The sequence below is a fragment of the Chenopodium quinoa genome, unplaced genomic scaffold (genome assembly GCF_001683475.1).
Source record: "Chenopodium quinoa cultivar QQ74 unplaced genomic scaffold, ASM168347v1, whole genome shotgun sequence".
NCBI classification, from domain to species: Eukaryota; Viridiplantae; Streptophyta; class Magnoliopsida; order Caryophyllales; family Amaranthaceae; genus Chenopodium; species Chenopodium quinoa.
In genome coordinates, this window is record NW_018743074.1 from 211,588 (window position 1) to 239,516 (window position 27,929).

General features: G+C 37.5%; 2 protein-coding genes and 1 long non-coding RNA gene across 4 annotated transcripts; 2 read left to right on the top strand and 1 right to left on the bottom strand.

Moving 5' to 3' along the window:
- Positions 1-5,142: 5,142 nt before the first annotated feature.
- Positions 5,143-7,627, bottom strand: LOC110731532 (F-box/FBD/LRR-repeat protein At4g26340-like). Its single transcript, XM_021911383.1, has 4 exons — positions 7,525-7,627; positions 6,140-7,104; positions 5,887-6,042; positions 5,143-5,788 (listed from the first exon to the last, which is right to left on the bottom strand). Exons 2-4 carry the CDS (start codon positions 6,950-6,952, stop codon positions 5,435-5,437), a joined length of 1,323 nt encoding a protein of 440 aa, XP_021767075.1. The 5' UTR covers positions 6,953-7,104; positions 7,525-7,627; the 3' UTR covers positions 5,143-5,434.
- A 1,041-nt stretch (positions 7,628-8,668) lies between these two features.
- On the top strand, positions 8,669-12,553 carry LOC110731534. 2 transcript variants are annotated; one of them, XR_002513316.1, is made up of 3 exons: positions 8,669-10,298; positions 11,588-11,714; positions 12,326-12,553. It is a non-coding gene; the product is annotated as an uncharacterized LOC110731534 (long non-coding RNA). The 2 variants fall into 2 exon arrangements; XR_002513315.1 differs by lacking the exon at positions 12,326-12,553 and having other exon boundaries at positions 11,588-12,179.
- A 6,945-nt stretch (positions 12,554-19,498) lies between these two features.
- Positions 19,499-22,979, top strand: LOC110731473 (rop guanine nucleotide exchange factor 3-like). Its single transcript, XM_021911326.1, has 7 exons — positions 19,499-19,868; positions 20,020-20,136; positions 20,357-20,496; positions 20,596-20,670; positions 20,781-21,071; positions 21,192-21,533; positions 21,623-22,979. The coding sequence occupies exons 1-7, from the start codon at positions 19,499-19,501 to the stop codon at positions 21,743-21,745; spliced, it is 1,458 nt and encodes a 485-aa protein (XP_021767018.1). The 3' UTR covers positions 21,746-22,979.
- Positions 22,980-27,929: the final 4,950 nt, after the last annotated feature.

Here is a 27,929-nt window from a genome sequence, read left to right on the forward strand (position 1 = left end):
CTTAAATACTTAAACAAATTTGAAGCAAAACAAAAATATGCATTAAAAGGAAGCCGGTCATTAAAGACCGGCAAAATATTCAGAGCCCCGGCCCCCTGGCCGGGTAAATACAAACAAACGGCACGCAGGCCATGGAAAGAAGACATAAAGCTTAAGAAGGGGGCAGATCTTCAATATCAGCAGCTGCCGCCTGGTCAGCACTCTTCTTGCTGGACTCGGCTTCAGCTGCATCCTTCTTTGATGCATTACCCCCAAGCGGCACAAGCGCCACTACCGGCTGCTCCTCCTCCTCCAACGCCTCTTCCTCAGCAGCCGCCAGGATCTCTTGATTATATCTATCAGAACACTGGCGGTACGTTTTTTTCCCATGAGGAAAAGTCGGCATTGGGGAAGAGGCGGCCCCAAGTCATGCGCTGGATTTGAGCAGAGTCTTCCATCATCTCCCGGACCAGCTCTTTCTTTTCTTGCTCGGCCTTTTCCAAGAGCTCCTGAGTAAGACTCTTCTCCTGGGACACCAGGCGTTCCTTTACGCTCGCCAAGGATTTCTCCAAGGTTTCGTATGAGGACATCTTTTGGCGAAGAGGTCTCAGCTCGGCCTTGAGGTTGTTGATGGTCGCCTCCAGCTCGCTATTCCTCTTCTGGGCCGCCTCTAACTGAGCCCGGATAGCGGCGGTAGCCTGCGCCTGATAATAAAGAATATCAATGGTCAGAACTTCATTTTGGGCAATTTGAAACATTGCCTTATCACAGTCAGAGGCGGCCATAGCTTTTGCAGCCTTTACCTCTTTGTTCTTCCGGTCAAGCGGCTTGCGAAGGCCGATCACTCGGAGCAGGGCCTAAGTAAAAAGGGGAACAGGCGTCAGTTTCCAAACAAAAAAGAAAACAGGCGTCCTGGAATTCAAATACTCAAAAATAAGCTAAGTATACCTCAGCAAGGACCCCTGCAATCCCGTCTAGGTCAAGGGTTCCGACACCCCTGACCGCCTCCCTTTCAGCTGGAGGAACGACCTTGATCATAGACTTGGCCACCTCGACCAAGTCAGGCTCCTGAGGGCCGGCTGCATCAAGCATAAACAAACGGATTAGACCTAGTAAAGAAGGGAGCAAGTCTAAAATTTACAAGGATAATTTCATACTTCTAGGTGGCCCAGCTGGAGTTTTAGAAGAAGTGGTCGGCTGTTTCTCAGCCGCCGCATGTTTCCTGGCAGAACCAGGAGAGCTCGCAACAATCGTCCTCCGGGCCTTGGGGTCCGGCTGTTGGGAAGAAGAAGCTCTTGGAGCGCCCGTCTAAAAAAGAAGAAAAGAGTCAGTATATGCATAAACACAACTCCAAAAAGAGGGTGAAAGGTTCGAAGCCCACCAAGGGTGCCCCCTTGTTGGGGGAGTCGGTTGAAGACTGTTGCATGATGGAGGCCCGCAACATGGCCGCCGCAGTCTTGGAGGCGGTAATTTTGCTCATGGCGTCCGCTGCAAAAACAAATAGCAAAGTTAATAAAAGTCATAACAAGAAATGCACGGAACAACAGAGTATTCGACAGGCCGGCTACCTCTTGAGCACCGACTGTTGAGGCCACAGGCGGCCAAAAAGTACTCGTCGTAGAGCCATTTGAAGCTCGGGACGCAGTGCAGGGGTATTTGCTCTCGTATCCCTGAAGTAGAGTTCACCTTCGACTCTACTTTGAAGAGTCCTTTATCTAGGATCTCTTTCTTAGCCTTGGAGGGAACAGGCGGCATACTGCGGCCGCCTGCAAGAAGGGGCGGATTCCTGTTCCACCTGTTGAAGCGCTTGTTCAGCTCTGTGTCTGAACTCTCAATGATGAGGAAGGTGCTCCGCCAGTCCTTCCATTTGTTTGCTTTACCTCTCGTCATGAGGTAGCCCCTGTGGCTCGTCAATTGATACCAGCCGGTACCGCCTGCCTTAGGGGTCCGGCTGAGGTAGTTCATGTGGGCGAAAGCCTCGAAGCTCGGCTCCACCCCGTGCAGTTCGCACCCGGCCACATAGCCGAGTACGTTGACCCAGGAGTTTGGGGCTAACTGCCATAACCCCAACTCATACCCATCCAAGATCCGCTGAACAGCTGGATGTAGTGGGAAGCGCAGCCCAGCCTTGATGGCCGCCTCGTAGCAGCCAAAGCAGGCGCTATCATAACTGGTACCAGCCGGCCAGACGACTGTGTCTTCTGGATCCGGCACAAACACTAAAAAGTCGGGGCCCATTGTGTGGTTTGCGATAAAGCTCTCCACTTTCTCTTGCATGGCTGTGATCCGGCCCCGAGGTACCGTGCAGTAGTAGGGGGTATTTTGCTCTCGGTGAGAGGCGGATGGCTCCGCCCAATCGTCTCCCTTCTCAACTGCGTGAGAAAGCCTCTCCTCTTGCAGGCGACTGTTTTTCTCTTCTGTGTCCAGAGAAGCATGGCCAGAAGAGCTAGACTCAGAATCGTCCTCTGACGAGTCCGAAGAGGACGACTCCTCCCCTCTCCCGGAGGGGCCCGCCTCCTCTCCTTTAAAAGGAGCAGGAGAGAATGTAGAATTGTCAACTGTAAAATGGGAAGGGGTCAGTTTGACTCCTCCCTCAGAACTGCCGGCTTTCAAGCCGCTTTGTTTCACTTCCACATCTGGCGCCTGGTCAGATGTTTCACTAATCGGCACCCTGTGGGAGGAGCCGTCTGAGTTTGAGATCCTAGCAGTCTTTTTTGTTCTGGCCATCATGCTCTGCATAGACACAGATACAGTCGGACTTTGTATAAAGGGCAAAGATGGGTCCAGAAAAGGGCAGGCGGCACTCCTAGTCCTAGATTCAGCCGTCCCCGGTGACCGGCTGATCACTAAACTAGGTCGTGTCGTGTGCTTCCGTGGTGTCATTTCAAAAAAGAATAAAGTAAAGAGAAAATTAAGAGTAAGAGAACCGGCGGTTACCTGAACGAGTGACGATTGATGAAGTTCTGAAAATTCTTTGCAGTCGGCTTGTCAGAGCAGGCGGTAGGCAGAAAGGGTCCAAAATGTCAGAGCAAGTTCAGGGGTCCGAATGTTCTCTCACAAAGTTTTCAAGTGTGAAAATGACCGAAGTCAACACTCCTTTAAATAGGCGAAGTGAGAAGGCGAAGGGTCACTTCCAGAATTCAGAATTTTGGCGGGAGAATCTCTCGGCCTCTCGCCGAGTGACACCTGTAGCAGGTCGTCGCCTGTTACAGGGCGATACCTGTCACAGGTAACACGTGACCAGTCACGTGCCACCTGTGAGGGGCAAATGATTAGGGGATTTTTCCCCACCAATCACCATCTGACAAGTGGACCAATCAGGTTCCGCCATGTGTCCGTCACATGGGCCAATAGGAGCCTGCCACGTGTCAAGCAATGATCCGTCCACCATGGACCAATTACGACACGACACGTGTCCTTCCCATGACACCTAGGATAACCGGTCACCTAGGCCCAACTCCCGAGGGAAGCCCAATCAGCCCAAGGTTAACCTAAACCTAGATTGACACGTTTCCCGAGGTTATAAATACCTCCCTTAATCCTCATTAAGGGAGAGAACACGCTAAAAACGCAGATTACACCCATTAAACACTCTCACCTAGAGAGACCCAATCACTTTAATTTCCGCATTAATTACTCCTTAATCAAGTACTAACTTGACCGTCGGAGGCGGAGCTCCCACCACAAGGAGTCTCCGTTGTTTTGCAGGTACAGGCGTCCGGTTCCAGTCTCGGAATTGTAACTCTCCCGCAGGACATCAGAAAACCCCGAAACAACTGCCTTAAGGTCCACCTCTGTCTCAGGCATCAACACAGCCTTCCCAGCCAACAGGTACTCCAGCTGCATCAAGTCAAGCAAAGGGCAAAGAAAAGGTCCCTGCTGCTAAGCTCAGGAAGCAGAAGACCACCTCAATGAGTAGGATACTGCAGGGATCAGCTTCTAAGTCTTAGTTGTGCTAGCTTAAATTAGCTTTCATGTTTTGTATGTCACTTATGTGTATGTGACTTTTATGTTTATGTATGGACATGTTTAACAACATTTTGGAACTTGGGTAGCCTTTTGGAACTTATGTGTTGTATTTTGAATGCTCTGGAATGAATTAAACAAGAATATTGAAGCATTTTAGTTCCAAATATGTGTTCATTTCATTTCTCATTGATAATAATATGGTTCATTACAAATTTCCAACTAAGAACAACCAAATTGGTTCATTACAAATTTCCAACTAAGAACAACATGCCTAAACAACTAATACAACCTTTAATCAAACAGTTTCACAACTAATATACTAACCAACACTGATACAATTGCTCACAACACTAGCTAGATGAACAACTGATCATTACTAATCACACCATCACCGACCCTGTTTGCAATTGGATGTCTAGGCATTTGCTGAACTTACTCAATCAGTATTCTGTTCTCATGCTCCAAACATGTCACTCTTGCCTTTAGGACATTTTGGTCAGTGGTCATCTTGTGTTTCAAAGCCAAAAACATATTTATCACATCCTTCTGCCAATCAACCATGTTAGTGTCAACCCATTTGAAATAATCACAACCACTCTGCATTGTTTCAAAATCGAAGAACTTGCAACACCAAAATCTTCTTCCTGGGTTTTCATGGGTCCACGATGTTCTTTTGACAACAGGCAGACCGCAATTACACCTCTTCATTAATTGCGCAACTACAGTGAACAACAAACAAAGAAAAATTTCAATTTGCAAAAGTAAACTTGAAATTGATGTGGGATTGCCACCTTACCCTTGTTCGACTCACGTTAGATGCCTTCAATTGGCCTTCAATTGTAGTTTCTGGGTTAAGAATTGAAGTTTTCTTCTCAAATTAGGGTTAATAAGGGAGGGAAATTGTAGGGGAAAGGGGAAATCGAGGAAGAAGAGGGAAAGGGAAAAAAAGAAAAAACAAAAATTCATTTAAGAGGTCACGTGACCGGCATGTGACATTTTATGGCCGGAATATAAGGTCAACGCCGGAGTTTGATTAAAGGACCCTCCTCACAACCAAAACACCATAAAAGGACCTTCTGTGCCACTTTTTTTTTTAAAGGACCTTCCTTACAATTTTTCCTAATAATAATAATAATAATAAAAAGAACAATAATAATATAATAATATAAAAAACATAAATATAAATTAATAAAATTATTTAAATAGTATATCCATTTTAAAAGTTGTTCAAAAAAAATTACAAGCGGCCCGGTGCCCGGCACGACATGCCAGGCATGTTGGTCGTGCTATGGGCTGGGGTGTGCTAAATGGTGGCCCGGCATGGCACGACACGCCATGATGCAGGCACGGCACGTTGCCCACCTCTACTATCAGTCATGTCTTTATAACTTAGTACAGAACACACGGAGAAACGTACGAGGCACTGCCAAATTGGTTATTCAACCTACTACAGAGTGCCCATACAATCAGTCCCCTCTACGGACTTTTATTGAACAAGTCTTTGAGGCTCTTGGTAGCTTCTGTAATGTCTGACTTTTATTGAACAAGTCTTTGAGGCTCTTGGTAGCTTCTGTAATGTCTCGTTGAGCGATGTCCTTTCAGTCTCTGACTTTGAACAATCCAAAGCTACATCCAATTCCTCCAAAACTAATGAGCTTCTCAGAAAATATTTAACCACTTCCAGTTCCCATTCTGTCAGCTTGTAATCGTGTACTGAGATTCTTTTGAGATTACTCGCCAGACAAGATGGGATTATGGGAGTACAACTCCAAGACTTACACTCTTGCCCAGACATCTCCATATAATGTTCATCCTCCTCATCATCATCAAATACGATTCCCTGAAAATATAAGAGAATAAAGTCGTATATCAACAACATTCACAGGAATAGTTAAAAAGTCACTTTAAATTATCTGGAATAGAAGACATCACACTAACCTTCGGTAAACTAAGTGTTTCTAGAAAAGGCGCACAATTAAGCAGCTCCATCAACAATGTATACCAACTAATAAAGGCAGAACAACCAAGCTTCAAATGATTCAGATTACGAAAGACAGGCAGCTTAAGCTGCTCTGATTCACAAAGATGCAGAGCCTAGATCAAAAAAGAGCAAATCAGTCAACTCTATTGATAAAGTACAGTAGTATTTCTGAAGCACAAACAAAAGGTTGAAGGTGATCAAAGGACAAACCACTACACATGATTCCATCAGAAACAAACGACGAACATTAGACAGCCGCCAAAGAAGGTTAAGCGTACCCTCAGGAACACTTTGGTTGATTTCAGCTTCCACAAGAGCATTCAGATTTCCAATGTAGTAGTGAGATGCAGAAACATCGTCATACATTAGATACTCCACATTAGTAACATCAAGTACAACCTCGGTCCTTAGGTAACTACTCCCAAAAGTACGAGTAATTACAGATAATCTACGAAGTGATGGTGAAGATATCATAATGGGATTCAAAGGATTCCAGTAACCATTCAGAGTAAAGTGTTCAAGGGATGGACAGCTTGAAACTAGCCTAGTCGCGAAGTCACCATCAGGAATGACGGGTAAAGTGAGATTGAACTCTTTCAAGTTTGGCAAACAGAAAGACAGAGGAACTTCAAGATGAAGATTCACATTGATCTTTAACACCTCGAGTGTCGGACAACCAAAGAGGGCCGAAGGCAGCTTACCGGGTTCCCTAACGCAAGCACGAATGTCAAGTTCTTTAACCCCACGGGTTAATGGAAAACACATCCAAGTATTAAGATGCATAGGGTTTAACTGAGGTAAACAACCTTGTTTACACCTTCCAAATTTGTAAGGGCTTAGATCATCCCTGCCAAAGTGAAGTCTAAAAGTGGTAATGTTGTGAGAGTGACACAGTTGCAATAAGTTATCAACAAATCTCTTGAAATTGGGGAAAGAATCAGGCAGACAAGGACGGTCCACACAAAGAGATGTAGGTGAAAACACGCCTCCATCGCCTAGACAATACACTGGTAACAACAGCATCCTTAGTAGGAAGGAATGAGAGTATGTCTCCTAGTAGAGCATCAGGTAAACTGCTGATTCTGTCTTCTAACAGTATACCATTACCATGAGCAGAATCCCCTTTTTTAAGTCGTTTAATGGGCCAACGCTCCTCCAAGTCTAATAACTTACACCTGAAGGAGGAAAAATATATCAGAAAATAATCAATATTGTTTTTTTGGGTAAATAGGGGAATTTTATATTACGGATTACCAAAACAATGAAAAACAAATTGCAAACAAAGTAGAAACAAAATAACAATCGCAATTGGAACAGTTTGAATTATTTCATAAAATCCAAACTTTAGCAATAAAAAACAAGTCTTTAGAATCAGATGATCAAGTTTTCGCCTTTACTTCCAAAAACCAACCATTAAATTTTTATTCAAGAGAATTCAATCAAGGCAAACCCTAAATTAACAATAAACCAAACACAGAAGAAAAAGTAAACCCAGATTTAAAATTCGATCAAAATTAAAACCATAACATGATCTCTTTGATACATAGATCATAACTAATAAATAAATAGAATTAAATTAGAAATATAGAACAAACCTACGGACTGGATTGGAGGAGGCAGCACCCATTGGCATCAGGATCGAAATTATAGTCGCAGTCCTTGCCTATCAATTTCTTCTTTTTTTTTTTTTTTTTCTTTTTCTTTTTTTGAAAGAATTTTTTTTTTCTTTTTCTTTTTTTTTCTTTTTCTTTTTCTTTTTTCTGGATCTATGTATTTGTTTGGTTTTTTTTTTTTTCTTTTCTTTTTTCTTAATCCGTGTATTTTTTTTTCCTTACTTAGTGCTTTGTTTTCCAATAAAATCATGCTTGAGTTTTTTATTTTTAAAAATATTAAAGTGTGTGCCCGTGCTAAATTGTTAATAATGTGATTTATATTAGTTACAACGTTTCTCAATGGGTAGTTTCAATCAATTATATCACTTATGCCTAATATAAATAGTTAAAATGGACAGAACATATTGTAAACACAAATTTTAAATCTGTAAATTATATCAATATAAATGAAACAATATGTTATTTTTTTTTATTATTGCGGATTTAGTTAGCGTTAAGGTTTTTGATGATAATGATTATCAATTGCGCTTTTTTGATAATTTGTTTTTGTTGTTCATGAAAATATTGGTTTTGTATGTATGGTGTTATTCGAATTGTTTTTTGTATGAATTGGAAGGGAATGACGAACACAGACTCTAGGTTTTATTGGTTAGTGTTAATTTTGGTGTGAAATAGGGGTATTGTGTTGGGTGTTTGAAATTGGTTTGTTGCCTGATTGTAGATATTTATTTGAAGGGAAAATATGGCTGATCTTGAAGACTTGAATCATGTCCTTGAAGACTGACAATTTTTTTTTTTTTTTAATGTTCCAGAACACTACAAGAATGATGGAAGATCATTCCTTTTGTAATGCAAAAATGATGAATCTTTTCGTTACAAAAGGAATGATCTTCCATCATTCTCGTAGTGTCCTGAAAAAAAAATCAGAATGATGGAAGACCAAATATAGGGCTAGTTTTTTGAATTGTAGCAAATCGTATTTATTTTGACAGATTATTTTCGTAGCAAGTTTTTGATGTATTAAATGCTCCAAGGACTTAACACTGTAATTGAAGGACCACTAGTAGAAAAAATGAATTATGCAGCGCACTTTTCGCACCGGTTTTTGAAAACCGGTGGGAAAAGAAATGGGCGGGATTAGGGAAAATACTTTTCGCACCAGTTCCTATAAACCGGTGCGAAATCATCTTTTTCGCACCAGTTCAAACCGATGCGAATTACGAAATATTAAAAAAAAAGGTGGAAGGGATTTCGCACCGTTTCAGATCAAACCGGTGCTAAATACTGTTCTCGCACCGGTTCAAACCGGTGCGAAATTTAAAACCGGGTTGTTACCTCTCTCTAATCCGCCTCTCTATTTCATTCTCTCCCTCTCTGGTTCTGCTTTCCTCTCTCATCTCTGGTTCTGCCCTGCTCTCGCTCTCTCTCATCTCTCGTTCTGCTCTCATCTCTCATTCTCTCTCATCTTTCGTTCTGCTCTCATCTCTCCTTCCTCTATCGTTCCCATCTCGTTCTGCTCTCATCTATCGTGTGAGGTTTTCGTTCGAATCTTGTTCGAGTTAAAGCAAGTGGTGAACGGTTAGAGAGACAGTTAGACCGGCGATAATGTCACCTGCAACGCTTCCGACCAAGACACCGTCACCTTTAACGGCTTCCGGTACCGGCGCTTCAAAGGTTTTTTTTTTTTTTTTTTTTTCCTGTTAAAGCTTACAAAACCCTAATATAAATCTCTCTTTCGCTCAATTTTTTCCCCAATTACAAGTAAGTTTCTTCTCTTTTTCGCTTAATTCATCTTTATATTCTTTTATGCTGTATTTTTTGTTGATTGTGTTATAGATTTAGTTGAAATTTGTGGTATTACATTGTGTTTTTGATTTATTATTTTTAATCTGCATTTTTTTGCTCAATTTTTTTCCCCAATTTCAAATAATGTTTTTGCTAACCTTGGATGTGTAGAATCTGTAGATTGTGTATTGTGGGTTCTTTGATTTTGGAACTTGACTCGTTATTTTGGGTTCACTGTTTCTTTTTTTCTTTTTCTTTTTTTATTCAATAACTTTGCTATGAATCTGAGTTTGTTTTGATAAATAATCAGTTTAATTCATTATAATTGGCCTATGAACAAGTTGAGTTTCACTATATTCATACTGATTAAAATTTGTATGCATTAGTCAATTTTTTCAAGCATTGGATTTGAGTGTCAATATTTGTTAAATGAAGCTGATAAAGAGTTGTTGCTTATATAACTTTGTCTCTTTCATATGAAATACTAGAGTGTATCATGGTTTGAAAGGAAATAGAATATGAGGCTGGTAAATATTATCATATCTCAATATTATAATTACATGTTTAGAAAACAGAATATTGCATGGGAATGAGTAGGTGACATGTGTACTTGCTCTGAAATGTCAATTGCAGGCTTTAGGTTTTGCTAAGTGTTCAAAAGGGGTTTGACATCTGCATTGTTTTAGCTGTTAATGTTACTTTTGATCCTTCCTGAACAGGGTTACCATCATTTGCATACCAGACTATTGTGTCGGGAATCTTTGCATACCAAATGGCAAGCAAGAAGAGACTGCTGTTGTTGGGTAATTGATGAAAGCCGAATGCAAAATCACCCGAAGGTGAAAGCCACGGAGAGTCATTGATGGTGGCTGAGAGAGATTCGTCAATGGTTATAGTGCTACTTCTTTGTGCAGCCATGGGTACTATTGGTAAGAAGATCAGTGATGTAAAGAAGGAAAATAAAGTTGCAGGTAAAAGGCTTAGCCATTGCTTGAAAGTAGTATTATCTATTGCTTGAAAATATAAAAATACTGTATGTTTTGTGAAGTATGAAAAATTGGTTGTATTCAGGAGCAAGGCTTTTTTTTTTTCTGCCTTATGAGTCAATTGAGTCTGCCCTATGTTATCAAGGGAAGTAAATGATTCATGACCCATGCATTTGCGTAGGTTAATGATTGCTAGTTTTACAATTGAAAGGGAACAAAGTCAAAGTAAATGATATTTTTTGTCTGGTAGAACTTTAACACGTCAATTATTGTGCTTAGTGTGGATGCTTGCTAGCTTAGTTTTAATCGTTTCAGGGTACTTCACTTGATCATTTGCTAATAAGCCTCTATTAGACAACCCTCCCCTCGTGTGAAAAAAGAAAACGAAAGTTAAAGGGAACTATGGATTTTATTTGGTGGCCAAGTTTCTTTGGTACATGGGTGACTATTACTTTCCTTTTTTCCTTCTCTTTCAAATTCTTTGAATTGCTACTTGTTTCACTTATTAGATCAAATTATTGCTTATACAGTGCAGTTTGGTATGGCGCATAGAGCAAGTCTACTTTGGTGGCTTCATACTTTAATTTAATCCTGTTATCACAATTGATGTGCTTTAGGAGGTCCCATACTAAGATATGACAAGTAACCACCAGAGAACATTTCAGCCTAATAATAAGAGCTACTATTTCATTTTGGATTTTATTATCACATTGATGAGATGATTTATACGACCTAATGTGATAACTACCTTAAGATGCAGGTATTAGATATCTACTTCTATATCTATTTACATGTATATATATTAGTGCTAGCATATGAAGTATAAATGGTTTAAAATATAAAAATAAAAACTTGGTTAAAATCAAAGTTTTAGTTTAAAAGCAACAGTTTATTAGAAATAACAGAATTTTGCTGGATGTAAATGGCACTCAAAGATGTAGGGAGTGCAATTCCTTACCTACCCTAGAAGAAAGTTCGTGATATAAATAGTCCAGTTAGTGTCAACTTTCTTAGATTTAGCTTCACACATTTGATCAATGTATTATACAAGTAGAATATCACAATAATGGTTTGCTGTGGAATGCTTTTAGTTGACCACATTCAGATTAATCATATCAGATGATATAAAGGAAACAGTTAGGGAACATTATCTTTTTTATAATTGTTCTATTCCCTCTGTTCGTATTTGAATGAGCAATCTTGAATTGTTTAGAGTTAAAGGCTGTGTCTGTTGATTGTTAATAGCTAAAACGATCGTTGATGTCGAAATGCAGGTAAGGATTGTTTCTCTGTTAAAAGCACACTCTTTCATCTCTTGGCTGGCTGTTCAAGGAAGGCTTAGAACAAGTGATAGGCTTGTTTCTCTGGGATGCTGTGAGGATGCAAGCTGTCTGCTTTGTGGTGAGGCAAATGAGACTCATGAGCATTTATTTTTTTATTGTTCTTATAGTAGATTTTGTATTAAGGCTGTTGGTTCATGGCTAGGCATCAATGAGAGGTATTTTAGACTTGACAGATCCTGGAAGCATTGGAAGAGACATAGTTCAGTGTTGATTTAGAAAAGTACTGCCTTAGCTGCCTTGACTGCTTGTGTGTATCATATTTTGTTTGCAAGAAATCATGCTTTCTGGGAAAGGGCTGTTATTCATCCTGTGAAGCTCTGTAATGCTATCTGTATTGAAGTGATAAGTAGGGTACAACAGCTTATTGATAATTCGTGGAAGAGGGATCATTGCAAATGGTTGTATCAGCTGAAGATCAATGCTCCTGTGTAGCTGTTTTTGTTCTGTTGATGTTAGCTGTGAGGCTGTGTCTGCTCAGCTGGTTGTCCTGTTCAGCTATTAGATGCTGGTTCTTTTATCTTGATTACTGCAGGGTTGGTTTTCCTGTTTGTGATGCTGTGAGCTGCTGTTTCTGCTACAGTGTTGTGTCTGCTATGCTGTGATGTCGAGTTTTCCTGTGTTGATGTGATGCGCTGCTGTGTTAATGTTGCTGTCTACTTCCTTTTGCAGTGCTATGTTGCTGGTTTCTAGGGTGCTGTGATGCTGAGTTGATGTGCTTGCTGTGCTACTTTGGTGTTGCGCTGTGTTTTGTTATTTTTGTAGCCCGTTGAGCTGCTTAGTTTGGGCTGCATAGTTTGATGTTTGCTGTTTATATGCTTAATTAGAACAGGTTTTTGGAGTGTTAGAAGTAAATTTTTGTAACTTTATATATATGTTAGTGTTTATATAGCAATTTAAGTGAAAAAATGCGGAAAAAAAAAAAATTTATTTTTTTTGGGCTTTTTTGGCACCGGTTTTGGAAAAGAACCGGTGCTAAAAGTTTTTTAAAATTTTTTTTGGGACTTTTGGCAACGGTTTCAAGTCAAAACCGGTGCAAAAAGTGTGGTTTTTCGCACCGGTTCTCAACTAGAACCGGTGCGAAATGTATGGGGATTTAGCACCCCCCAAATAAGGACCGGTTCAAAACCGGTGCTAAATGGGGGGTTTGAACCGGTGCGGATTACGTGTTTTTGCCTAGTGATGTCACTAATAATAAAGATCAAAGCTTTAATCCTAAACATGATACTAGAAAGCATGATATTAGAAATATTAAAATATCACCCTAACATGATACTAGAAATCAAAATCAACATCCTAATATGATACTAGGAATTAAAATAATATTCTAAGCATGGTTTCTATATCAAAAGCAAGCAATAAAGATAGTATATCTACTCACTTTGATGCCTCGTATCTCTTTCTATCAAAATAATACACGTTCGTAACTTCAAGATAGAAATAAATCCAACAAATAAATCAAATAGGAATTGAAATATAGATTAGGAACCAAACTCTCAAAACTATCAACCTTTCACATCGAGGTCGAAGGCAACTTCGAGCTTGGCTAGGTGTATTAGGGTCTCGCAAAGGACGTATAGTGTGTGTTTATTTAGGCTAGGCTAAGAAAGAGAGTGAGAAAGAATAAGTTTTAGCTTAGAGAAAGAAGAGATGATGATTGTTGGTGAATGAAAACGGAGGAAATCGACCCCTATTTATAGAGAAAAACGACTGAAAAGATCAGAAAAAGAGTCAGAATCCGACTCGGAATAAAGCAGGTTTCATCGCGGGGACGATGGCTTCATCGCGTCACGATACTCCCATCGCTGCGCGATGATTTTCAAAAGATAAGATTCGTACGGAATCCGACTTCCAATCAAATTGGGTTAGTCGAATATCCGTACTTATCCTTATTAAATCAGAATTAAATCAATTAAAAACACTTGTTTTATCCGAAATAATTCTTAATCGTTATCTTTTCAAAAATAGGATAAATTATAACCTTCTAAGATTCTAGTAGCCAATAATCAGTCCTGATGCCTTTAGAACTTAAAACAACCTTCTAGATAATTCTAGAAGCTTAAGATAAATCCTTATGGTTTTAGAAATATAATTAATATTAATGGACCCTCCACATGATCATTGGGTCCGCTCATTTTAGACCCAGTTTAGTATTTTGGCCATAACTTCCTTGTTATAACTCGAAATTGGGCTTATAATATATCGTTGGAAAGCTATTTTCAATCCCCATCCAACTACACAATTATTGGACCCAAATTATGGACCAAAATAAACTGGTTTGGACGTTTTTCATAAACAGGACACAAAATAAATGATTTTTGGAAATACGAAATGAATTATTTTGAATTAAAACATTTTTAGAAAACATTTTAGAAAAAGGGAAATTCACTAGACTCTTCAACATTTCACCCTGCTCGATAATCAATGACGTGAAAGGTACTCATCACTGGGTTTGGTTTTTGAGGAGACACAATCAAGTGTCTACAAAAACTTATTTCTAATCTACTACCGTCAAACACTTAGAAGCTTGGAGAATTTGAGTTTGCTTGAGACATGTTTACTGGTTGGCTAGGCATTTGTGAAGCTGTCAATACTGTTGCAGCTTCAGTTGAGGGTCTGCCTTTCTTTCCCTATGCTTTCTTGGAAGATGCTGCAGACTTAGATGCTGCTTGCTTAGTTGCTGCAGACTTAGATGTTGCTTGCTTAGTTGATGCAGACTTAGTTGCTCCTTAGCTGCCTTTGCTGCATTAGATTGGTCTCTGACCCTAGGATTCTGGATGACAACAGGCTCAGATGACTTCAACTCTTTGCCAGTTAAGCCTCCCTTGCAAGTTGCCTTATTTTGCCCAAAGCAACCACACTTGCTGCATTTCACTCTTCTTGATCTTTTGCCCGGTTGCTCTTCTCCTTCTTCCCTCTTTCTATTCCTACTTGGTCTTCTAATTCCTCTCTTCATCTTGGGAGGCATGATGATTCTGCCTGACTCATCTGTAGGCCATTACTCTGTGTTAGGGATTGGGTTAATGCAAACACTATAAGCTTGCTTATATGTCTTCACAGAGTACCAGGAACTAACAAAGTCATGTGGGTCTAACTTTGCATCAATCAAGGCCCTAATGGCATGCCTACATGGCAAACCTGTTAGTTTCCATGCCCCACATGAACAGATCTTCTTGTTTAGGCTCAGAGGAAACTGAGATCTTCCCTCATGTATTTCATACTCTCCTGGGCTGGATTTGAAAGCTCTACAGTTTGAACTAGCCTTACCTATCTCTTTCACAAGCTTCACAATTTTGGGACAAATGTCTTCATCTTTCCAAGACTTTGCATTCTCAAGCCTTGTTGCAATTCTCACCATACAAACCCTCCTTATTCCTGCAATTGTCCAAATTAGACATATAACCACAACATTTTCACATCATAATGATAACAAAGCAAGTGTAGAGTTAATACCTTCTAGCAAAGTTAATACAGGTCTACACCTGTTCACTCAAGTGTAGAGTTGAAGCTCTCCACAAAATTTGATGTATTGGAGTCATTGCAAACATTAGGGTCAAATTTATGCTTACTCCATTTGGATTGTTCTCCCAAGTCTTCAAACCAAGCCATCACATCTTCACCTCCTTCTTTCTTCAGCTTCTCCATAGCTTTTCTGAATGTGAAAGCTGAAGTTGCATTGCAAGCTCTCCAAAACAGAACATACATCAAAGGGCCTAGAAACTTCTTCTTGTAATTTCTACCGAGATGCCTACAACAAAACCTTCTGTTAGCTTTTGGCCAGACCTGTTCTAAAGCTAGTTCAACTCCCTAAAACAATGAATATACCATTAGTACGGTCATATATATAGATTACAAAAGAAATGAAAACACAATCAAAGGGTAGTTACTTGCCCTTTGCCTATTAGAAATAATGGTCCAATACTTCCTTGATGAATCTTTGACAATGTTCAGCAAATGCCAGAAGAAGTAAGTCCATGATTACTTGTCTTCTTGGCTGACTACAGCATATGCTATGGGGAAAATCTCATTATTTCCATATATTCCCACAACAGAGAGCAATATCCCCCCATAATTACCTTTGAGGTGTGTTCCATATACACCAATCAAAGGTTTAACACCTCTTAGAAGACCTTTCCACTGTCTAGTGAAGGAAATGAAAATGCTAGTAAATTGAAGCTATTTAGGGATGGACTCAGTTTCATTCCATGCACAAAAAGCTTTACTCTCAAGGTTTGTTTCTATGCACATCTTAGCATACATTAGCAATAGATTGTATGACTCATCATGGCCTCCAAACAACTGCTCAATTACATAACTCTTTAACCTATACAAGGTTGATTGCCTTATGTAGATGCCATATCTTTGGAATAGTAGTTCATTGAGTGACTTCCCAGGAATGTTTGGGTTAGCTCTAATGTCTTCCATGACTTTTTGAGATGCCCATTATTGCATATGGGGTTGTATGTCTCTAAACCCCTGCAAGTGTGTACATTGGGCCATATCTTCTTTATTGCCCAAGTTTTGCCATCTGCAAGTCTACTTGCATGCAACCTCCAGTCACAGCACTCAGATTGGCACACTGCAATGTACCTTTTGTTGTCAGCATACTCCACATAAATTACAAATCTTTCTTGCACAGCATAATCCTTCAAAGTATCCTTAAAGTGTGCCTTATTAGTGAAAATCATCCATGGTCTGAGTGATATCTTACCAAAATCAGCATCCTCATACATCTCTCCATTCTTGTACAGTCTCTTAAAGTAATCATCATCATCTTCATCATCTAAAAACTCAAACCATTTCCCTGGTTTCCAGTTGACCTTGACTTTGGGAATCTTTTTTGCTGCACTAACTCATCTGCAGGCACATCACCTTTTGGTGCAACTTCTCCATCAGAGTCTTCTTCATCTTCTGCCTGATTATAATCACCATCTCTCTCTGTATCTCCAGATTCGTCACTTCGGACAACAAAACTTTTGGTGCAATTTGGGTTTGGTTGGTGCCAACACTCTTCTTACCCTTTCTATATTGGGCCTTCCTTGACTTTTCTATCCTCTCCATGGTCTTCTCAAACTCTATCCTACCCTTGGTATACTCAGCAGCAGTTTGTTCATGACTTGGATCATCTTGGGGTGAATCATAATCAGTATACCTAGGTAGAGATGACTCATTACCAAAAAACTCATCATTTAGGGATATATCTTCTATGGAAGGCTGAAGTTCAAGATCAATGGTCCTCCTAGCTAGGTATCATTTTAGTAGCTTTTTAGAGTGGTTCAGTTTGAGGGTGTTCAATTTGTGATGGTTCTGTTTGGGGTGTTTCAGTATGAGGGGGTTGATTAGTTTGGGGTGTTTCAGTTTGAGATGGTTGATCAGTTTGGGATGGTTCATCAGTTGGTGGTGCAGGTTTGGACTTCCTTAAGTTCAAGATCATTTTATTCAAAGGACTTGGTTTTTTGGCAAACCCAACCCAAATGTCATACACATCAGACTTAGGCAGGGTCTAAAACATCCTAAACAAATCATCATCATCTAATAGAAGGTTATGCTTTTGGTTGTAAGCATAATTAAAGGTAGGGTTGATGATAAAATATTCATTGTCCATAGTCACAGCAGTGTCTTCAAAATCCATAACCAAGTCCACCAAATTACATGTATCTAAGTTCACATCCATATCAATATGTTTACCCAGATAATTAAACCTTAACACAACCTCATCATTGTCTCTCATTCTGCAAAATAAGGAAAAAACCTAGAAACTTACAACATGCACCAATAATCTTGACACTTTTAACAACAAACATACTAGGATACAACAATCAAACAAACATGATCATGCCATCAAATTCGCAACCAAGATTAAATTAACCTAATATAGAAGAAATATACAACACCTCAATCACAAAATTGAAAATCAGAGGATCAAATTACATCAACAAATGACCCAATTCATGAAATAAAGGTTAAGTAGTAAGAATATACCTGAATTATGCAAGAATTCCCTTTTTAATTCAGCAAAACTAACGAAAATCCTTTGCAAACCCTAGCTTTTCCCTTCGCCAATTCAAACGAGTAAAAAAATTTGAATGCAGAGTGATGGATGGAATGCAATGGAAGTCTAATCAACATAAATGGAAGGGGAAGGGGTTAATTATGGCAGTTGGAGGGAAAGATTTAAATGGGGGCATTTTAGTCTTTTCAGTTTTTTAAAACCTAAGCTGCTATTAACATTTAGTAAGTAGGTTATTAACGTTTGATTAACTATTTAATCACGGCTGTTAGTAAGTCAAAATCTGGGGTGTGTCAACAGGAAGGAAAAAAAAAAGTGGTACTGCTGAGAAAAGTCAAAACTTGGAGTGTACCAATGGGAATTTCCCTAAAATATACCCTTAGCATTGTGTTGCTTATGCGGTCTAAAATAGCAAAATCTAGTTAGCTCAAAAACAACTTCTTCTCTTTTATTTATTTATTTATTTATTTTTCTAAATAAACAAAAATCTGATATATGGGCATAAACCTACAAACATTCATGGAATGCACGTCTTCATCACCACCTCTGCTCTTTATATATTTTTTAAAGATTGCCTGAAATTAAAACCTCCATGTGTGCGCATAAATTACGTATTGTGTTACAACTTCCATATATACATAGCATATAGAATATAGATACATTATTTACGCATATAATTTATTTTGTAATATATCAACTTCCAAATATATAAGGAATATATAATTGAGTAATTTCAAGTCATAAAACATGCAAGTTTAGACATGCAATGTTTTCATTTCATTTCATTCCCTCTAACCAATAATTATAGAAATACAGCTTGACCACTCCTCAACCGCAATCCTCATACATAAATTATGTTAATTAAACTCTAATTGTCTAATCATCATCCAATATCAACCCTCCAGAGGCTAATAAATTATATTATCAAAGTTGACCAAATATATTACGATGATATTTACAGGTAATTTAGCCCTGGTTAATATCTGCACAATCTTGATTTAGTGATTATAATCTTTACTGATTCAGAAAAATATAATTGTATACTACTAATAATAATATACTACCCCATAAAAAATATTAACATAACTCTATGCTAATTCTCCCTCTTATATACTTCATGTCACGTATATTTTCAGAATTAGAGTGCATGTTCTCTCAATACTCATTCAACTCATTGAAAAAAAAAAGAAAGAAAAAACCCTGTTTTTAGTATTTTCAAACCCTCTTGCAGGGCATTTTTTTTCTTTCTCCCGCAAATTAATTCCAAAATTTGAAGACCATTTTCCAAGATTTGATCTGGGCTTGCTTCATTTTCGACGACACTGCGGTCGAATCGTCGAATTTAGGCCTTTATGTGGTCAAAAATATGGTGAATGTGTAAGAGGAAATGAGCTAACTAGCATGCTTATATCTCTTTTTCCAGGAAAGCAAAGGTCTTCAGAACAGAAGGGGAAAAAAAAAAGTAATGTGCTAAACTACTAATTGGGAGGGAACTATTTCAAAAACCCACATTTTACTCTTCAAATTCAAATTTTTTGGCAATTAAAGGTAACAATTTGTTTCTTAATCTTGTTTACTTTTCTATTTTCTTTCTAAATTACCCTTATTAAAGAATTGTATTACTCTTTTTTTTGCAACTTTTACCTTTTTTTTCCTCACAACTTTCACTTGAATTCTGCTGTTAATGACAAGGACACAAGATTAGACTTTTTCCTATGCTTTTGTGTTTGTTTACAAAAGAATTTTAGTTGCAGTAGTAAAATTTGAATTTCATTTGAGTTTTTGCAGCTTTTTGTTTCGATTTTTTGGGTTTTATGTTTACACAAAAATTGTCTATGGGGGACTGCAGATTAAGGTTAGGTAACTTTTGCTTCCAAGGAAGTATAACAGAAGAAATCATGGAGAATTCTTTAACAGATGAGAGTTATGATCTGGGTTATGAGGCTTCACCATCATCTTTCGATCCCAACGATCATTCAACGAATTCTCCGATGAGTACTGTCTCTTTTAATTACTGCAGGACAAATTCAGAGATGTCAACCTTCTCTGAACCAAATGATAGCTGCTCCGAGGGTGCTTCCCCTTTCAGGTGGCACCCGCCCAGGGCCGCTACCCCTCCTATGGCTTCACCTTCTAGGCTTGGAATGAAGAAGTACATGTATAGCATTGATTCAGGGCTTGATGAGTTGGAGGCAGTAGATATAGGTATGTTTCTCAGGTCTTATGATCACAGCATAATTTTACAGTTTTCTTAGAATAATTCAACTTTGTTTTGTAAACTGGCCTTACTTCTGAATAATCTTAACTTTGGGGATAAAGCTGATACGGGATTTTACTTTCTTGTGCAAATTTTAAGAGCTTGAGATAATGAAAGAAAGATTTTCAAAGCTTCTACTGGGTGAAGACATGTCAGGAAGCGGGAAAGGTGTATGTACTGCAGTCACAATCTCTAATGCCATCACTAATCTTTATGGTATTAACCTCAAATCCTACAGCATAAAGTCTTGACAATATGTGCCACATACTTTGTACTTCGTATAACAAAGTTGTGGATACTTTGGTAAAAGTGTTTATCTAAGTTTGAAGTTAGTATTGAGTATGTTGCACATATGAGTAACATATTATTTCCACCGAATTTTATTGATTATCCTGCCTTTGTAATGCTAAACTGTGTGATATATGAACGAATGCAGCTACTATATTTGGCAATGCTTTGAAGTTGGAACCTATGAAGCCGGAGAAGAAGATGATGTGGAAAAAAGAAATGGATTGTCTACTCTCAGTGTGTGAATACATTGTAGAGTTTGTTCCTGAAGACGGACATGATATTGAGGCAAGTAAATTTCTACATTGCATAACATCTAATATGAGTAGAAAACCAAGTTTTGATTGAATGTTGTAATGAAGAAAGATATGTTTAAAATTTTTGCAGGTTATGTGTACAAGGCCAAGGACAGATATTCAAATGAACTTGCCTGCACTAAGGAAACTTGATGGAATGCTCATGGTAAGATAAATATGCCTCTATCGCCATTCATATTGCAGCTACTGAATCTGGAATGCCATAATATTTACAAAAAGAAAAAAACTCAGTACTCCGTATGTGCTGTGTCACAGGACATTTTGGACAGTTTCGAAGAAAAAGAGTTTTGGTATGCTGAACAGGGTAACGCGTCTATGAATTCATCGAGAGCAACCTCATTCAGGAAGGTTGTTGCACGAAAAGATGAAAAATGGTGGCTGCCAATCCCCTGTATCCCACCGGGTGGCCTCTCTGAAACAGGGAGGAAACATTTAAAGCACCAGCGTGATTGTGCCAATCAGATTCACAAAGCTGCCATGGCCATCAACAATAATACTCTTAATGAAATGGAAGTACCAGAATCTTACATTTTAGGGCTTCCAAAGGTATTTCCTATTTTACTGTTAAATGCATGTTCTATAACATGGATGAACACTAAAGCATGAAACTCTGACATTTTTTACTGTTATCTCTGATGGTACCTTTTGTTGTTTGATTTTTTTCAGAGTGGAAAATCTTGCCTAGGAGATGCTATATACAAGTACATACACAATGCAGAATTTTTCGCCCCTGATCACCTCCTTGATACATTAAAGATAACCTCGGAACACGAAGCACTTGACCTTGCTGACAGAGTGGAAGCTTCCATGTACACATGGAAACGCAAGTCTGGAATGACACATTCGAGATCATGGCATGTGATGAAGGATTTCAAGTCAGAACCGGATAGGAATGACAAGAATCATGTTCTTGCAGAAAGAGCTGAATCTCTGCTGTTTTTCTTAAAGCATAGGTTCCCTGAACTATCACAGACAACATTAGACACATGCAAAATCCAATACAATAGGGTAAGTAATTCAACTCCTCTCACAATCAGAACTGAACTTCATAATAGATGGAGCAAACTCCTAAAATATGGTGAATGAATTCTTTGTAGGACGTCGGCCAAGCAATCTTAGAAAGCTATTCAAGAGTGCTGGAAGGTTTCGCGTTCAATCTTGCTGCTTGGATTGATGATGTACTCTCTGCAGACAAGTTGATGAAAAACCAAGAACAATAGAGAACAAAAAGACTTATCCAAGTACCAGAAATCTCTGCCTATTTTGCATCTTCACAGCACGTAAAATTCTCATCACAGGAAACCCGACAAGGCCAAGAGATGAACACAATTTGCATATGTACATTTGTGATGAACACCAAAATTAGCACATTAGGTCTTTGCAAATTAAGTCAATATATACAACAACGTTCAACGGTGCAGCGAGAACTGCTATAGCTGAATTTTATGTTCTCAGATATAGTTTATGATTCTCAAGTTGCATTCCATTTCCTAATAGCTGTACATAAGATAAACTATGCAACTTATATATGCTATAATCAAAGTCCAAATGCACAAATGATCATTTGAAAAAATGTGCAGAGTCCTATTCTGTTCAACTCCACTGCGAAAACAGTCCAAGTTCAATTTTCAAACCCAAGTCCAACATGTACAACATTCAACTTTGTTCTAGTACAAACCGATCAAGATAATCTAGTTCCATTCAAATGGTAAATCGATCAAAATTTTGGACACGAATGCTCAAGTAATATGATATTTACAGATTGTGTGATTTGAAGCATCAAATTTACTTGACAAATAATTAGCCAAGATGCATCAAAATTTTGTCACTGATAACCAAATTCCACCATTTTGCAAACAACAAAGATCACCCAGATTTTGAAACCATTTGATTGATACAATAATATATCGAAATAACAAGATAAAAATACCACAAAATTCCTCCAGAATGTAAGATTCTTCAAATTCTGCCCCAATTTCTTAATTTTTTCACATAATACCCAAAACCCACATAATTTCATGGGTCACCCTAAATTTAAACCCTAAATCCAACAAAGAATTGCACAAAATAAAAGATGGAATAAAACCCTAAAATAGAGAATTAAACATCAGTAAGAGAAGCCCTGGTGAGAAGCCTGGAATTAGGGAGAGGTTTAAGAGAAGGAGGAGATGAAGCAGCAGATTTGAAAGCTTCAATCTTTGATTTACATTTGATTTTATCACCTTTGTTGTCTTCCAAACACTTCCTTAGAACTTGTGCGTCTGTAAGGGAAGATGGCTTCTTTGCCTCCTTGGGAATTTTTCCATTGGCACTTTCAGAAGTCATTTTTTTATGAATGGAGTTATTGGAGTAGTTGCTACTTCCAAACAAGTGCTTTATGTTTATCGCGTAGAGTTTTAGTGGAATGCAAAATTTTGTACAATAAATTTTTTGTTTTTAAGAAATGAGCAAAAAATATTTATCTGTCCTCCATACATGGAAACAATATTGTTTTTTCAATTTATCACTTTCATTCAACATCAATTCCCACAAAATTCAACATCAATATTCAGACCATTGGATGTAAGGCCTCAACTTCGGATGATGCGTTATAGTAATATAATGTGGTAATTAGTTCTTTAATTAATTGATTAATTTGACCAGATCTAAGTCTTCGTTTTTACAATGAAAATGAAGGAAAGAGAAATTCAAGTAGAGAGAAAATGAAAGTTTTTGGATGTACCCAAAATTTCCTCATTTGACTCAAAATGAGCAAATATTTAGAAAATCGGTACACATAGTTACAAAGTTGCCACCGTACCTTGCTATGTACAACCGGTTGTATAGTGCATGAAACAGAGGTTTAGGTAGTTGAGTTATTTGTTACCCCCTCCGTTTAAGTGCATTACTTTCTTAAATCGGCCATTTTTTAAGTGCATCACTTTCCTTTTTTGGACAACTTTTTTTTAATTACATTTTTTTCCTCCCATGGTCTCCACTCCTTTTTTTGTTATTTATTTCCTTTCACTTTCCTTATTTTAATTAATAAATTATTAATCCCACTATCTCTATTCAACACTCGTAATTTTTAATTCTCAACAAACCTCATTTACACAATATTTTACTCCCTCCGTTTTTTTAAGTGCATCGCTTTGAGCAACACATATTTTTTTTTTAAGAGGAAAAGTATGGTTTATTGTTCTATGATTACTAATTAATCTATTTATAACATACCATAAATATTTTGGTAAACATTATTTATTTATTTTACAACAGCTGAATGAGAAACTAAGACAAATAAAGAGAAACTAAATAACAACTGAGCTTTTTAATTTTAGCTCTTACATTGCTTTCAAAAAGAAGTGTTGACAACTTTCGTTTGCTTGAAATAGGAGACCCATTTATGGTAACTCGTCATATTTGTAAACATAGATGGAGTATCATGAGTCGGGACCGACCTTAGGTTTGCGAGGATTCCGCACATTGTCGAGAATACGATGACAAATTTTGCACTAAGCAAGTTTGTAAAACATAATGTCACTAGCTTCGAGGTCCATATTCGTCTTTCGTTCCTTACTCACTAATAGTAATGTCCTTAGTGATGATCATTGATGCGGGGATTTCAGGAGCCCGAGAACTGTTTGTAATTGGTTGATTCACTTGTTCTTTAGCTCCCGTCTTCGAACAATACACACTGACATCCAAGTATATTCCTTTGGTTTATAAACCTTAATTTATTTCCCTTTGGAGCAGTTAGTTCAGCATAAGTAGAGGGAGAAATATGCAACGAAGAGTTTTTAATTTGTTCTTCTTGATGGTGAATGCGAACTTGCTTTTTCGGTGTGAGATTTGTAGCTTAAAGAAAATCTGCTAGAAACAACTTCCATATATATATTTTGTCTAACATACTTAATTTCATTAGCATTAGAAATGTTTCTGCGATGCCATTCCTCTCTAAGAAATTAAAATTGTCATCCTTCCCCTTTGCGATATAGGTATAAAATTATCACACACCCATCATCTTCAGAGGTTTCGAGAGGGAAACCTTTGTCAATAAATGAAAGGGATCATTTGGTTGATTCTTGTTAGACAAGGAGCTGACTGGTTTGGCAGATTCATTCGTTGGAGACCACTTGCTCATCAAGGCTTGAAATTCCCAATTTGATAGCTTTATCAAGAGGTGCTAATACTAATGTTTTTTCATATGCTTGGCCTCCTCTGTTTTGGTCCTTAGTCAAGATGACGGAACACAACGACATGACTGTCTTATACTTTTGAGGTTTTAATTCACAAGCTGATTTATTCAAAAAACAAGTAACAAGTTAATTTGAAGATATTCTCTTCCATTGCATCCGAGTTTGGAGACAATAGCATCTAAAACCGTTTCATAAATCAGATTTAAACTCCCCTTTCTTAAAGTAACAATTACCTATCTCCGTCAATCCAACTACATCCTTTACAGAAGCTCCATCAAGATCCCCTACTTGCAACTTAAAAGCCGATACACTTACAGAGAAAGACGAAACCCACTAGAAAAGGACTCCAATATATAAAACTAACAACTAGAAAGGACTCATGCAACCTAAATGTGCATTAAAGCCTAACTAGATCACAAGGAATTACCAAACGAAATACAACTGAAAGCCTAAATACAACTTTAAGGGGGTAAAAACCTCAAGGAATTAACTTATCTTGACTTGTAATTGGATGGGTTTTAGAGCACAATTTGAATTACCAAACGAACCACCCCTAAAATACCTCAAGAAATTTCGTAGGCTAATGAACCTAAACTAGCTAGTTGCAGCTTCAAATTTGATTGCACACAGATAAGGGCTCACCGACAACCAATGTGTAGACATTTAACGTACCAGCGAGCCGCGGCGCTCTTAGTGTATATACATTAAAGGTGGTGTAAATCATCAAAGATATACATTAACACTTTCAAAGTGGTTTTGAATGGTAATGGAAATTGTTTAAGAGAATCACATGTTTGGAGATAAAATTACATTTCTATGATAATGAACATGAAATTTCCTTACAAAATTAATCATCATTCCCTTGATTTATGACCAGTTACCTGATTTTCACCTGCTCTTGGAGCACAATAACAATGTACGGATTATTAGGATATAACACTAGTTTAATACTTCTATAAGTTCTACTGTTTCTGTGCAGAATCGGGCCTCAAATTGGTGGTGCTGATAGTTTTAAAGGGGAGAAACTCTTAAATAAATCCCTCAATTTTTTTACCATAGACCCCAAAATACCCCCTTATATTTTCCAAAATGCCCCTGAGATGTGGAAGTTTGTTGCACATCTCGGAGATAATCTTGACAACCCTCATTGCAGCACCAGTATAATTTGAAAGAACACCTTGGCTTCAATGGACATTCTCGGTACATCTTCAAAAACGCTGGCAAAATCAATCAATCAGCAAATAATTAAAAAGTAAAATAAAATAACAATCAATTACTTGAATTACGTCCAAAAATAATTAAATACACATTTTAATTTATGTCAATCAGTACAATCAATCAATTAATATACAAATATAAATTTTCTATCAATCAATTAATTTTATATAATCAAAATCATCTCCAAATGATTTAAATAGCTAATAAATGAAAGAAAGAAGTCATTTTTCATAAATTATCAACTTAAATTATGATTAGTCAATATATTAGGAGTTTTGATATTGTTTTATACTCCGTATTAGTATTGATATTCATATATACGTCACACATAAATTCAGTTCTACTATTTTCTTTGTTTGAAATTCAGTCACAATAAAAAAAAAAGACGACATTAAAAATCACAATCACTCGGTACCATTGTGTTAAAATCCAACTCTCTTTGAATATAATTCTTGCTTTCTAGGTCTTTTATTAAGTTTTCTAGGGCGTAGAAGAAATTATTATGTTACTGTCAATCCATTGTTTACTTGAAAAACAATGTAATTCCAAAAATATGCTCTTAAGGGAGCAGTAATTAATGAAATCCAAGCTTCCTATTCATTATTGCCTATCGCGCGCTTTAATATTTGTGTGTTTTTGTTGGCCCTTATAGATATTGTGCCGCCACATGTTTTAAAACAAATAAACTCCCAAGAAGACCCAAAACAGATAAATCTTGTCGTCGTATCCGCTCGTGCCCGCCTTGACCTACTCGACCGTCACGAGTCCTGATCGACCCTCGACTCTGCACTTGCCCCAACAGGCAAGACTAATGTATGAATAATTACTTTTCTTTTGGAAACTTTTTATTTTTAATTCTTAGAATTGAATGTAAGGAATTCAATTAGGTTTCGAAGGGTTGGGGTGAAATTTTAGAATATTGACATTCTTACTCCGTATTTTATACTTGTTTAAAGTACGACATATCTTTCACTATTTATTTAATAAAGGCATTGACATAGTTAGCCTGGACATTGACATTGTTAGGCTTTACTTAAAACATGGATTAATATCCATTTCAGCGTATTTTTTTTCCTGCTTATGTTATTTTATGTCTCCAAATTTTTAATTCATTTAATTATACGAGGAACACAATAATGATAATAATATTGCAATAAGTAATTTCATTTGTATCCACAAGTTATATGATGCGTTCTTATGGCATTATTTTAGCTTTGTTTATGAATTTTCTTGATTTTAACTTGTCATGTAGTAGGATTTACAAGTAGCATTAATTATTGTCTTTATATAAGGGTTAATTATTAAACTATTTAAAAACATTAATTAATGTTAAAGTAGGGAACAACACAACATTGGGTATATATATACAAGCCTAGGGTTGTTTTTGGAGGGGAGACTGATTTTGATTATTAATTTTTGACTTGAACTTATGCTTGAATATTTTTTTTTATTGCATTTGAAGGAATACTTGTATTTTTCGTTGATTATGCTTCTCCCATAACTTTCACTTTCTGGACCCATTTAATCTATCTTTTTAATTATTACTAGTTAAATTTAATCACAAATAACACCTTCTTGATTTATTTCACTCAAATACCATTCTCACCCTTTTTTAAAAAAAGTATTGCACTCAATGCAAGTTTAATCTGGAAGACCCATTCACAAGCCCATAAACTAGCAAGTATATTTCGAGATGTATCGTACCGCCAAAGTTAATTTTGCTTTCACTTTATTAATTAAGATTCCTAATTGCAGGTTTAGGAGCGATGGAAAGGAGGAGGGTTGATCTTCATTTGACGGCCACCGATATTCAAGGCCCGGTTGCTGTTATGCGGCCGTCGGACGGGTGGCGGTCCGTGATGGTAAGGTTTACAAAGATTGTTGTTCTATTGGCGCGCTGTTCTTAATCTTGTAGTATTTGCACTTAATTTGCTATGTTGAACATGGATGAATTAATTAATATTAATTTTTTAAAAAATAAAACCTCGTATTAGGGCTGATATCTTTTACG